Genomic DNA, 14,393 nt, shown 5'->3' with positions numbered 1-14,393 from the left:
GTTCACAAATAAACGTATCCAGGTGTTAGAATGGCCAAGTCAAAGTCCAGACCTGAATCCAATCGAGAATCTGTGGAAAGAGCTTAAAACTGCTGTTCACAAACGCTCTCCATCCAACCTCACTGAGCTCCAGCTGTTTTGCAAGGAAGAATGGGCAAGAATTTCAGTCTCTCGATGTGCAAAACTGATAGAGACATACCCCAAGCGACTTGCAGCTGTAATCGCAGCAAAAGGTGGCTCTACAAAGTATTAACGCAAGGGGGCCGAATAATTTTGCACGCCCCACTTTTCATTTTTTATTAGTTAAAAAAGTTTCAAAAATCCAATAGATTTCGTTCCACTTCACAATTGTGCCCCACTTGTTGGTGATTCTTCACAAAAAAGAAAAATGTTATATCTTTATGTTTGAATCCTGAAATGTGGCAAAAGGTTGAAAAGTTCAAGGGGGCCGAATACTTTCGCAAGGCACTGTATATATATATATATATATATATATATATATATATATATATATATATGTGTATAATTTTTTTTGTTTATATATATACATATATATATATATATATATTAATGCAGGGCCAGTGATCACCTCTGGTCATTCATTGCGTGTGATGGCATTGAGGGTCTGTCCACATTTTGAGGCAGAGAAGACTGGAGTGCCAACTGCCGCATGTATTCCTCTCTCTTGCATTGTACAAAGGGGGGGATTTCACAGATTGAATTTATTTGGCCAGCCTGGAGTTCAGTTTTAGATAAAAGGTTTTATAGGCGATATTTTTTTAACGCTGCATCTAAGGACTGGTAAACAGAAATATATTAAATTTTCATTGGTTTTAGATAAGCTTTTCCTTAAAGTAGTTGTAAACCCTTACAAACCACTTTGATCTACAGGTAAGCCTAGATTAAGGCTTACCTGTAGGTCCAAGAAATATCTCCTAAACCTACACGGTTTAGGAGATATTTACCCGAAGACAGGCACCGCTGTCTACGGCGCATGCACCGTAGACAGCGGCGCGCAGGCGCACTGGGTAAGCCGCAGATCGCGGCGATATGCCGCGAGTGTCGGCTCCCGCGTGCATGCGCAGGAGTGACGTCATCGCTGCTCTGGCGAATCACAGCGCCGGAGCAGCGAGACCCACCAAGAAGATGGACGCTCGGAACTACAGGGGACAGCGGTGACATCGCTGGCTCCTGTGTCAGGTAAGTGACACATAATGGATTACTATGCGATGCATATTAGTCCATTATGCTTTACCTTTGCAGGGAATGAAAGAGGAAGTAAACCCATCAGGGTTTACTTCCTCTTTAAGGCTTAGTTCACACTACTGTGGTGGCTTTCTGGCAATTTGCTGGTGACTTGAGTGCTACTTTGATGCAACTTTGAAGCGAGGGAGGGGTTACACCACAGGGAAATGCCTGTGCAATCTTCCTGTAATGTCGGATGCAAATCACATCAGTATACTGTAGATGAGGATCCGACTTGGATGCGACTTCCATTAACGTCTATGGACACAAGCTAATTAAGACAGCTCTCATTGACTAACATGGGATTTCACATGGCATGCAAATTGGGGTCGCACAAGTCGGATCCCAAGTCGCGGCAGTGTGAACCGAGCCTAAAGGGCGTCAGCGCAGATTACTATTGAAAAACACTTTCCTAGATTTTCTAGAATGGACAGGAACACTTCTTACAACTGAACTTGCTATATCTTGCCATGACATTATTACATTAACCCTTTAATGTTCTGCTCCACCGTTTTGTAGAGCACATTTTGAGTCACGCTAACTCGTTGAAAAATTTGGACTTTAAAGGGTTAACAAACAAATTAATGGGGTGGGCAACTACATGGCAAATGAGGTTTAATGTAGAAAAATGTAAAATAATGTATTTGGGTGGCAAAAATATGAATGCAATCTATACACTGGGGGAAAAACCTCTGGGGGAATCTAGGATGGAAAAGGACCTGGGGGTCCTAGTAGATGATGGGCTCAGCAATGGCATGCAATGCCAAGCTGCTTATAACAAAGCAAACAGAATATTGGCATTAAAAAGGGGATCAACTCCAGAGATAAAACGATAATTCTCCCGCTCTACAAGACTCTGGTCCGGCCGCACCTGGAGTATGCCATCCAGTTCTGGGCACCAGTCCTCAGGAAGGATGTACTGGAAATGGAGCGGATACCAAAAAGGGTAACAAAGCTAATAAAGGGTCTGGAGGATATTAGTTACGAGGAAAGATTGCGAGCACTGAGCTTATTCTCTCTGGAGAAGAGACGCTTGAGAGGGGATATGATTTCAATGCATAAATACCGTACTGGTGACCCCACAAAAGGAATAAAACTTTTTAGTGGAAGGGAGTTTAACAAGACATGTGGCCACTCATTAAAATTAGAAGAAAAGAGGTTTAACCTTAAACTGTGTAGAGGGTTCTTTACTGTAAGAGCGGCAAGGATGTGGAATTCCCTTCCACAGGCAGTGGTCTCAGCGGGGAGGGGGGCATCAATAGTTTCAAAAAACGATTAGATAAGCACCTGAATGGCCGCAACACTGTTTGGAATGTAAGCTTTTATGCTAAACCAGAAAAAAAAGACATATAATATATAGCCACAAATGAATCGTCACAGACCACACTGAGTACAAATGGCTTGTTTATTCTTATGCTTTATCATAAAATATAAAATTAAAAAACATGCAATTTTCAGAGAATAATACAAAAATATCAGCTTCTTTAAAAAGTGAAATAGTCAAAGAGTTAGGGAGATACATTATGTTATAACCATATTCCTCTGCATAGTATGTTTTTTACTCTTTGGTCTGAGCATTGTAGGTGATCTAAAGACTTACTTCTGTCAGTCCACCAACATCAATCTCAATATCTAAGAAGGCTTTAATAAAAAAAAAGAACTGTGCTATTCCCAAGTACAATATATATATATATATATATATATATATATATATATATATATATATATATATATATATATATATATATATATATATATATATATATTTTAAGGGCAATTCCACGTTAAATGACCAAAATTGGTTTGACTACACAGAAGAAGGAGAGTGCATTGTACAACCGAATTATCTATATGCCCCCAGACCACCAATCTACTTGATGTGAGAAACATCTGGGATCTCCGGCTGAATCCTTCCTCCGTGGGTTTTGACCTACAGATTACCGTGACAGAGAACCTACAAGGACAAAAGGATCAAGATGAAAGTTGCAGCTCAACAACTTTTCCAGAATGGGACTGTGTCAGATCAAAGGGTCAAAGACTTACGAGTTGTCACTCTATTCCAGCCTTTCTGAACTTCTTCAACGCAGAGGAACCCTTGAAATAAATTTCCGGTATCAGAGTACCCGTACCTAACTCATGATACATTAGTGTGATGGTAAGTGGAAAGAATGCTCCCTACACTTGTGGTCATTGGGAACAATTCTCCCCTGTACAGATAGCTAAACAGATCAATGGTGTCTGGGAAACTATCTAAAGCCGCGTACACACGGGCGGACTGTATGGCCAACTTAGTCCGTCAGACAATCCGACGGACAGTCCGTCATACTTTCGAATGAACGGACTTGACCACACACGGATGCACAAACAGTCCATCGAAAGCTTGCGCGATGACGTGTACAGCACGTACGACGGGACTAGAAATAGGAAGTCCAATACACAGCAATGCAACCTTTCGCCGTGTAAATCCTTTCTGAGCATGCGCCATACTTAGTCCGTCGAACTAGCATACTGACGAGTGGATTGTCCGCTGAAACCAAAGTACGACGGACAATATTACGGAAATTCCGAAATACTTAGTCCGCCAGACTGCACGCTGAAAAAGTCTGCTGAAGCCCACACACGAGCGGACTGTCCGCTGAAATGTGTTTCGACGGACTAAGTTGGCCAGACAGTCCGCCCGTGTGTACGCGGCTTAAGAGGTAGAATTTGCTCATTTCTCAAGGAACCCCTAGCAACCTCTGAAGGACCCCAAGGGTTCCATGGAACCCTACTTGAGAAACCCTGCTTTTCTTCCCCATCCACTGGTCCCACTGGGAAGGTTAACATGCAGTTGCTCTTTATTGTAAACGAAGAACGTAAGAACTTTAGTTTTATTTGAAATACGTTATGGTATTTACAACCTTAAAGCGGGAGTCCGGCGTTTTTTTTTTTTTTAAAAGCCAGCAGCTACAAATACTGCAGCTGCTAACTTTTAAAATAATGACACTTACCCGCCCAGCGCGCCCGTGATGTCGGCACCCGAAGCCGATCTCTCGATCGTCTCTCGGGTGCTGCCGCCGCCATCTTGGGTATGGGAATCAGGAAGTGGAGCCTTGCGGCTTCATTTCCCAGTTCCCTACTGCGCATGCGCGAGTCGCGCTGCGCAATTAGGATGGTCTCCGCTGTCTCTGGGATCCGTGTGTTTCCCAGCAGGCAGCGGGGGACCTTCGGAAAGGGCTGTAGATTCTGCGGAAAAAGGGGCGTAGCTTCTGCAGAATCTACGCTGGAAGTGGGTGCAGATACCTGTACTATACAGGTACCTGCACCCCCTCCCCCCTGAAAGGTGCCAATTGTGGCGCCGGAGGGGGGGAGGGTTCCAATGAGCGGAAGCTCCACTTTAGGGTGGACCTCCGCTTTAAGAAAAATTCCAGAGGCAGTTGCAAAATAATTTTACATTGGATCAGCTTGGACATAGTTACATAGGTCCGATCAGCCTGGGTGCCATTCAGAGACAGCTTTGTGTTCTCTCAACGATGTAACCTCCATGCCTCTCTGCCTCTTCCAATCAGAAAACAGTTTGCATTTATTGAGAGAGCGCAAAGCATTCTCCGAATGGCACTAGGTGGACAGCCTCCTGTGTTCACAATGCAGCAGGACAGCCGCTTGGCTTGGGACCAAGAAGCAAGTGGAGACTACTGTAGTAGCGGTGTGTAGCTGTGCCTACCACAGTTATTTCCAGCTTCTAGAGCAGCCTTTCCTCGACCTTTTTAACATGGAGGAACCCTTCAAATAACTTTTCAGGCTCCGGGGACCCCTGCTGATAGTTACTATAGCTACAGCTCACTGCGCCTTAGTATTTGTGGTCACTGGGAAGAATGATTCTAACATTGGTGGTCATTGCAAAGAAGTCTCCCCTACAGATAGGTAAAAAGATCATTGGTGTCAGTGGGAACTTATGAGATGCAGAAATTGCTCAAGAAACTCTGAGCAATCTCCGGAGGAATCCTGGTTTAAAAAGGCTGTTCTAGAGGGATGCCACAGGTATGGTACATGCATACTTACATTGGTGCAAGCTGGATCTATGAAAAAATATCCACAGCTACAATGCTTCTTTAATGGAAAAGTGGACTTTTATTAAGAACTCCCTAAATACCCTTGCCTCAGTGTCAGGATTCAGGGATAATAACCCTTATAACACCCCATTTTCCCTACCCATGTGCTGCATGGCCTGTTTTAAGCTGCCTAAGCATGCTCTCTATTTGGTTCAAATTTTAGGCGTACATCCTGGCTCCTGCACCAAGCTGGTGAGGGTGGCATGTCATAAAGAATATCGTCAGCCTGTGTCTTACCATCAGGGCCAAGACGAGGGGTGGGCAGGAGGGCTGGCTGCCTTGGGCGCAATGGTTTATTGCAGGGATGGGGGAGCCCTGTGCCAGTTGCTTCTGTCACAAGGCTTAGAGGAGTAGTGACAGCAATATTACTGCTAACCCCAACCCTAAGGGAAGTGGGTGGGGGGGCAGTTTGGCATCTTTGCCCTGGGCACTATCCTGTGGACTCCTGGAAAACTGGCATCATCGATTCCAGAAGTCTTCAGGCACCCTGCTACCAACAATGGGCACCACGCAGTGTCATTACTTTGTATACGCGAGACTGGGAGGTGCATGCTGGGTAGCCAGCTGCTCCAAAATTGCAGAGGAGCAGTCTTCAGATGCCCATATCTGCAATAGCTGCTGACAGAATACCCAGAGGTGATATTTAATGAAAGATTTTACAGGTACATTCTATGTGGATGGGTGTAGGAATATCAAGATTAGATGCTGCAAGTCACAAGGATGATTTTTAAACAATTTTGGATAAGGGACTGTAGCTCCTCTTTAACGGCTTAAGCAAGCCATAGAAAGAGTAAATTCCATTCCTGCAACCACAGGTTGACAGGGGAATCCCTCACACCCAGTCATTGACAGTGATTACTGCTAGCGGCTATAGCAACCACTAGCGATAATCGCATGTAAAATTCAGCAGGCTGGTTGTACCCAACATTGATCAATCAACTTGGGTGCATTCAGCCTGCCCATACATAGTTTGAATCGAATGCCCTGCACACATGGTCGGACATTCCGACGACAAAATCCCTTGGATTTTGGCCCAAACTTGTCTTGCATACACACAGTCGCACAAAGTTGTCGGAAAATTTGATTGTTCAGAACGAGGTGACGTGCAACACGTACAACGGGACTATAAAGAGGGCAGTAGCCAATAGCTTTCATCTCGTAATTTATTCTGAGCATGCGTGGCACTTTGTCTGTCGGAATTGTCTACACGTCATCAGAATTTAAATGATCGGATTTTGTTGTTGGAAAATTTTAGATCCAGCTCTCAAGCTTTGTGTGTCGGAAATTCCGAGGGGAAAAAGTCAGATGGAGCCCACACACACGATCGGATTTTCCGACAACAAGATCTGATCGCACATTTTCCATCGGAAAGTCCGACCGTGTGTATGGGGCATTTGCTGCTTCCTGCTGAAGCGGCCAAGGTTTGAACCATCTATGGCCGGACTTACTTCAAAACACAAGGATTGGTTTCCAGTGCAGTTTTTTTCCTGTCTTTAAATGCTGGATATGACAGCATACATATGGTATAGTTTAGGGATAAGAATCCTGCTGAGCCTTGGGGCCTCTCTTTCTTCCTGTGGCCCCTCAATAAGCAGAACATACAGTATATAACTTTTACCTTAGAAAGTACTGTCATTTTTATCAAAAGAACAGTAGATGCTTGGAACGGTATTCCGGCAGAGGTAGTCAGTCAGTCAACAGTAAATGTAAACATGCTTGAGACAAACAGATCTATACCCAGATACAAAAATTATAAAAAAAGTAAAAAAAAAACAACAAATTAAAAAAAGGCGAAGACTTGATGGACCATTTGTTGTTTTTTTCAGTTCTGTATATCATGGCAATTCATTTTTTGCTAAAAAAATTGCAGAAGTTGGATCAGACAGAAAAACACCAGGGGCCATACAGTTAAAACAGAGGGGCTGCCGGAAAGGAAACAAATACTATGTAGTTGGGGGGGAGGGGGGGGGGAGCACTAATTTGCTTCATAACCTCATGCACTACATCACATAAAAAAAAGCAAAGCTGAGCTATGTATATACATTCATCCTGTCTCCAACTTGTCTTGCAGGGCCTCTCATTTCCTGGCCTTCAGCTCACGTGCCATCTGACACAGCGTACAAGGTCCACAGAAGGTGAGGCACACACAGTCATTACAGATGGTGCCCTGGAATGCAAAAAAAAAAAGAGAAATTAGAAAGAATATCCAAAACAGTGATGGTCAATTTACTAGATATAGGGTGCCTCAAGCCGTACTTTATATGCATTTCTATTGAAGATTGCGATGGAATGTTGAGATACTGATGGAGATGATCAGAGATTGGTGAAGGCTCAGAGATTGGAGAAGGCTTGTGTGGCTACAGACATGTTGTAGGACATTGTTAGAGACTGGGAACATGTTACATGAGATTGCTAGAGACCAAACCCATTACAATCCCCTTACAAATTAGTGTTCCTATTACTGGCTGCTGGGAACCGAGGGTTGCACAGTAAGTTCCAAAGTCCCCTGCCGGGAGCACACAATGACTCCGTGGGACAGATTCCCCCAAAGGAATCAATCAATAGAATCAATCAATTTTCTTTCCTGCAACACGTGGTGTATGGCCAGCTTAAAGTGGCTGTAAACCCTTACTAACCACTTTGACCTACAGGTAAGCCTAGATTCAGGCTTACCTGTAGGTCCAAGAAATATCTCTTAAACGGTTTAGGAGATATTTACCTGAAGACAGCCAACTCTGTCTATGGCGCATGCGCCGTAGACAGCGGCGCGCAGGCGCACTGGGTAAGCTGCTGATCGCAGCGATACGCCGCGAGTGTCGGCTCCCATGCACATGCGCGGTAGTGACGTCATCGCTGCTCCGGCGAATCACAGCACCGGAGCAGCGAGACCCACGGAGACCCAACAAGAAGATGGACGCTTGGAACTACAGGGGACAGCGGTGACTTCGCTGGCTCCTGTGTCAGGTAAGTGACACATAATGGACTACTATGCGATGCATAGTAGTCCATTATGCTTTACCTTTGCAGGGAATCAAAGAGTAAGTAAACCCATCAGGGTTTACTTCCTCTTTAACCACTTGCTTACTGGGCACTTAAACCCCCCTCAGTCCCAGACCAATTTTCAGCTTTCAGCGCTGATGCACTTTGAGTGACAATTGCGCGGGCATACAACACTGTACCCAAATGAAATTTTTATCATTTTTTTCCCACAAATAGAGCTTTCTTTTGGTGGTATTTAGTTACAGCTCGGAGTTTTATTTTTTGCTAAACAAACAAAAAAAGATGCAAAAAAAAAAAAAAAAAAAATCATGTTTTAATAGTTTGTTATAAAATTTTGCAAACGGGTCATTTTTCTCCTTCATTGAAGTGCGCTGATTAGGCGGCACTGATAGGCTGCATTGGTGGGCACTGATGGGCTGCATTGGTGGGCACTGATGGGCTGCATTGGTGGGCACTGATGGGCTGCACTGGTGGGCACTGATAGGCATAGTTAAGGCGGCACTAATAGGCACAGATAAGGCGGCACCGATGGGCACAGATAAGGCGGCACTGATGGGCAAAGATGGGCACAGATAAGATGGCACGGATGGGTGGCACGGATAAGTGGCACGGATGGGTGGCACGGATGGGCACTGATAGGTACCACAGATAGATGGGACTGATGGGCACTGATAGGTGGCACTGATAGGTGGCTCTGATAGGTGGCACTGCTGGGCACTGATGGGCGGCACTGCTGGGCACTGATGGGCGGCACTGGGGTGCAGCACCTTTGAGGCAGATTGGGTGGCACTGTGGGTGGCACTGTGGGGTGGCACTGTGGGTGGCACTGTGGGTGGCACTGTGGGTGGCACTGTGGGCACTATGGGCACTGACAGGGGGCACTGACGGGGGGCACTTACTTTTTCTTTTATTTTACTTCAGGATGGCACTGCGGGAGGCAGGTGGGCACAGGCAGGTGGCAGGTGGTCCCTTGTATTGATGGCCGTGATCGGGACTGATGTCCCGATCACGGCCGCCGGTGATCGGCTTTTTTTTTCTCTCCTCGCGCTGTCAGCGCGAGGAGGAATAATAGCCGATTACCGGCTCCGTTCTATCACATGATCAGCTGTCATTGGCTGACAGCTGATCACGTGATAAGGGGTCGGGATCGACCCCTTACACGGATCGGTGATCAGGCGAGTCTCACGGACTCGCCGATCACAGAGCGCGCCGCGCGCGCCCCTCAGGGGGCGCGCAGGCCGCTCGTAACCAGGACGACGTCAATAGACGTAGTCCTGGTAATGTAGGTCCGCGCTAATGCCGTCATTTGGCAATAGCGCGGATCTGAAGTGGTTAAGGTTCCTATCTCACATGCATTCATACACTAGGGCCAATTTAGATAGGAGCCAATTAACCTTCCAGTAGATCTTTTGGAGCGTGAGAGGGATTTCCCCATCAAAACAGACTGTGTTGATGGGGGAAGTGAGCGTTTTAAATTGTTTCCTGCAACCCGTGGTTTCAGGAAAGAAAGTAGCTCCCTTTATACCCGACTTAAAGAGGAAGTAAAGCCAAACTAATAAAAAAATAAAATAAAAAAATAGGCCCTGCAAAGCAAAGGCATAATGAGCTAGTATGCAAATATCTCCTAAACCATGTAAGTTTAGGAGATATTTCTTGTACCTACAGATAAGCCTTAATCTAGGCTTACCTTAGGTAAAAGTGGTCTGTAAGGGTTTACAACCACTTTAAGGTTCCTATCTCGCATGCATTCCTATACCAGGGCCAATTTAGATAGGAGTCAATTAATCTTCCAGCATATCTTTTGGAGTGTGGGAGGGATTTCCCCATCAAAACTGAATGTGTTGATGGGGGAATCAAGCAATTTTTGTAGTTGTTCCATCTACAGGTGGCTTAAGGTTCCTATCTCAAATATACTAGGTCCAACTTAGATAGGAGCCAATTAACTTTTCAGCAGACCTTTTGGAGTGTGGGGGGAAACCAGAGTATCCAGAAAAAAATCCACACAAGCATAGAAAGAACATGCAAACTCCATGCAGATGTTCTGAATGGGATTCAAACTGGGGTCCCTAGTGCTGCAAGCTGATCGCCTGGAGCTCCTGTTTAAACAAATTAAGCTAAATCTGTGGTATCAAGTGTTCTCCAAGGGTTGATGGAGCAACGCTTTGGAAAGGTTCCATACGTGTATTAACATTCATTAACAGACCTAACCCCATTTTCTACAGTTTACATTAGAAAGAACACCAACACACCAATTAGGGGTATGAACAGCAAAGTAAAAGCCTGCTGCACATAGCTTGGTTGACACTTGATCCTACTTCTCTATGAGGGGAAGTAAAGTGAGAGTGGCCTGGAATTCATATTGCGGAAATCAAGAATTTGAGGCCCTAGGGCAACGTTTTTCCAGGTCCCTCCTATGGCAGCTTCAAAGGGAGAATGCAATAACAAGAAGAAAAACAAGGCTCTGACGACAGAGGACTAATTAAAAACAGGACTGGAGAGAGCAAAGGGTCAACTTCTCAAATGCTTCTCCATAGCATATGCAACCCTAGTTATAAAGACAAATGGCTGTTCATGCAGTTACGATGGCTACTGACTGTGCAGAAACCCTTTGTCTTGTCTTTGCATTCCAGATATTGGGTCATTATAAGCAGCACAATGGCTTAAGTTGTAAACATTTAGGCCTTGCAGCAGAAATCACAAATCTCACCTTCACGGTAAAAGATGAGTTTGGGCCCACCCATTCTGAATCTTAAGCAGTTGATCCTTTCATTTAAATTAAAACGCAGTGTAATTGACCAATAGGAGGGCTGGGGCCAAATGCAGCATTTAAAAAGAATGTCAACATTTGAACTTACCTTTAGGCATTGATTGTTGTAACATTTTAACTATTTTTTTTTTTTTGTGTATTTTTTAATTAGTATGCCATCCTTTCCCACCACTCACTGCCCCTCTGTACATACATAGATTCCTTTCCCAGCCAAACAATGTTGCTGCCTTGACTTCCATGAGCCTGATCATGCACTGGAGTTCAAATGGGCTACCTACATTGCAAGGGAATTTTCTCTTAGCTAAGTGAATGTGTTGAAAATTCATTTTGCACAAGATTTGTGCAAGGAAAACTTAGAAAAAGACTGTTTTTCTCTTGCACATGATTGTAAAAAATCAGCAGAGCTTCACCTCATTCACCAAGGCTAAGCTAAGGGAACATTCCCTTGTTAAAGTGAACAGCTTAATTTGTCTTTAGTAAATAACCCCTCTTGGTTTAGGTAAGGGGCTCTTGAGAGATGTAGTTCTGGGGCATGCCTATGTCATTAGGAATTAAAGAGGAAGTAAACCCTGATGGGTTTACTGCCTCTTTCATTCCCTGCAAAGGTAAAGCATAATGGACTACTATGCATCGCATAGTAGTCCATTATGTGTCACTTACCTGACACAGGAGCCAGCGAAGTCACCGCTGTCCCCTGTAGTTCCGAGCGTCCATCTTCTTGGTGGATCTCGCTGCTCCGGCGCTGTGATTTGCTGGAGCATCGATGACGTCACTCCCGCGCATGTGCACGGGAGCCGACACTCGCGGCATGTCGACGCGATCTGCGGCTTACCCAGTGCGCCTGCACGCCACTGTCTACAGCGCATGCGCCATAGACAGCGGTGGCTGTCTTCAGGTAAATATCTCCTAAACCGTATAGGTTTAGGAGATATTTCTTGGACCTACAGGTAAGCCTTAATCTAGGCTTACCTGTAGGTCAAAGTGGTTTGTAAGGGTTTACAACCACTTTAAGCTCCCTGCACGAAGTTTACAGACATGATGATGCCACAGGGTGTAATAAAATCAGTTTCTTGCTATTGGAACAAGGTAAATGACAAAATGAAGCCGTGGCATGCCTAAGAGGGGGGAGAGGGGGCTTTGTGAGTAAATTTGGGTAGTGTTGTACACTTTAAAGCGGTTCCTCACCCGAGAAGTCAAAAATTAAAAGTCAGCAGCTACAAATACTGTAGCTGCTGACTTTTAATAATAGGACACTTACCTGTCCAGCAATCCAGCGTAGTCTTCACCCGAGCTGGCTCTTTGGCTGTCTTTGTGTCCTGGTTTACTTTGGGAAGCCAGCTGTGAGGAGCCATGTTGCACTTTGTGAAGGGTCCTACAGCTTTTTGGGACCTCTGAAGTGTCCAGAAGGCTGTGGGGCAAAGTGGGGAACGAACTTCCTCTTTGAATGCTGTGGCAATCTGACAAAATGTGACGGTGAATACCTGTCAAAATCAGGTACCTGCTCCCCCTCCATAAAAAGAAGTGGCAAAATTTAAAGAAGAGGAGGGTAGGCGGAGGCAGACAAGCAGAATTTTCCTTTTCGGGTAAAAATATCTGGTTTATTTGCACACCTTTAGAGGAACCGTTGCCAAATAATGAGCAACAATTCACCAATGTATAATCAGTGAATAAATTGTAAATTGCTCCAGTCTGTCCCCAAAGACTCAGTTCTTCCCCCAATGGGTGCCACCATCTTGTCTTTCATACTGCATAGTTACTATAAGGTGAAGGTTGTCTATCACTGATAAACGCCATGGCCAATCCTGAGCCATTCATGTGTCATGGGGTTCTGCATATGTCAGTGGCTAGTGGGAGTGGCCAAATATGGAAATTAGGACTTTGTTTGTTTGTTTTTAAGTCTGAATTTGCATACAAGTAGTAGCTCTGTATAATGGGGGGTTGGTTGCTTGCTTTCGGAGGAAAAAGTAGTATGTTTAAAAGATCTTGTTGCTACCACTATGTTTTCATACTTGTGGAATGTAAAGGTTTATTTTTACCAGCTGTTAAGATAAGATTGGTGGGAAGAATATAAAAGCAACACTATGTCTACATGCCTATGAAATGGAAAACATTCACATTACCAGTCTTTATATTAGTCAAAAATTGAGTTTATTGTTGTCAATCAGTGGGTCAACTTAACTGTTTAATTTACTGAAGAGCAGAACATTAATCTAGCCAAGGAAAGCTTCATTCACTTGAATCACATTCTAGGGAAATGTGTACTTTTTTAAGATTTCTCCGAAAATATTGGCTTATTTGGCCTTGTCATGGAGGCATTCAGAGTCCAGCTGGACATAGGGATGCAATCAAAAAGGTCCAGTCAACCCTCCAACCTGTTGTTCAACTCTCTATTCTTCAGACACCCAACCATAAAGATCTGACCAAGGGATTTATTAAAGTCTATTTAAATCAACCTCCTCTACTTACTTACAAATAGATTTAATCAACCCTCCAGCATGTCTGTGTAGCTACTAGCTGCCAAAAACAATCGGGACAGTGGACCCTCCATGGTATCTGCACATTTGGAGCGGGTGTGAGCCCTAGTGTAGGAACTAACAGGGAATATAGCCTTGGGCTAGGAAATCCTATTATTCAGACAATGGGTGTTAGTCTGACCACAGTTAAATAGAGAGATTTATTGACAACCAGAGCTAGACGGTGGTCGGGCATAAATAGTCTCCCCTGTCTGACTGCCCTCCAGACTGAGCCAACTAAATAGAGAAGAACGGAACCCCTTCCGTTTGTTTTAAGTGGACTGGATCCGATCAGATTGGAAGTAGGCGGGTGTATGTGGACACAAGTGTTTACACCCGCTGGATGATCGAACCGTCCAATCAGGTCCACCTTAGAAACTGACAAGCAGAACTTATCGGGACGGTCATATAAAAGGGGCCCTAGGAATTCATTCAAGAAAAAAATTGCATCCTGTTCCTCCACATTCTCTTGTCACTGTGGTCGAAATTGAATGTCAATATGACTCCACTAATGATTAGAAAATTGAATAAATGTTCTTAATCACTTAAGGACTGGAAGGATTTGCCCCCTTAATGACCAGGCCATTTTTTGCGATACGGCACTGCGCCGCTTTAACTGTCAATTGTGCGGTCATGTGATGTTGTACCCAATCAAAAATTATGTCCCACAAATAGAACTTTCTTTTGGTGGTATTTGATCACCTCTGCGGTTTTTATTTTTTGCGCTATAAACAAACAAAAAGCGAACATTTTGGAGAAATTATTTTTCTTTTTTTT

The 14,393-nt window shown here is 44.3% G+C and overlaps 1 protein-coding gene across 1 annotated transcript in view; it reads right to left on the bottom strand.

Annotated features, from left to right (window-relative positions):
• Positions 1–2,631: 2,631 nt before the first annotated feature.
• LOC143933657 (cornifelin homolog B-like) overlaps positions 2,632–14,393 on the bottom strand; it is a 49,034-nt gene continuing 37,272 nt past the window's right edge. Inside the window, exon 4 of the mRNA XM_077456613.1 lies at positions 2,632–7,503. Within this exon, the coding sequence (XP_077312739.1) occupies positions 7,414–7,503 (90 nt within the window). The 3' untranslated portion in view covers positions 2,632–7,413. The remainder of the gene's footprint in view (positions 7,504–14,393) is intronic.

The sequence above is a fragment of the Lithobates pipiens genome, unplaced genomic scaffold (assembly GCF_037356315.1).
Source record: "Lithobates pipiens isolate NorthernLeopardFrog02 unplaced genomic scaffold, aLitPip1_a1.2 Scaffold_27, whole genome shotgun sequence".
Taxonomy (NCBI): domain Eukaryota; kingdom Metazoa; phylum Chordata; class Amphibia; order Anura; family Ranidae; genus Lithobates; species Lithobates pipiens.
Note: the sequence above shows the minus strand (reverse complement) of the source record. Positions and strands in the feature narration are given on the sequence as shown.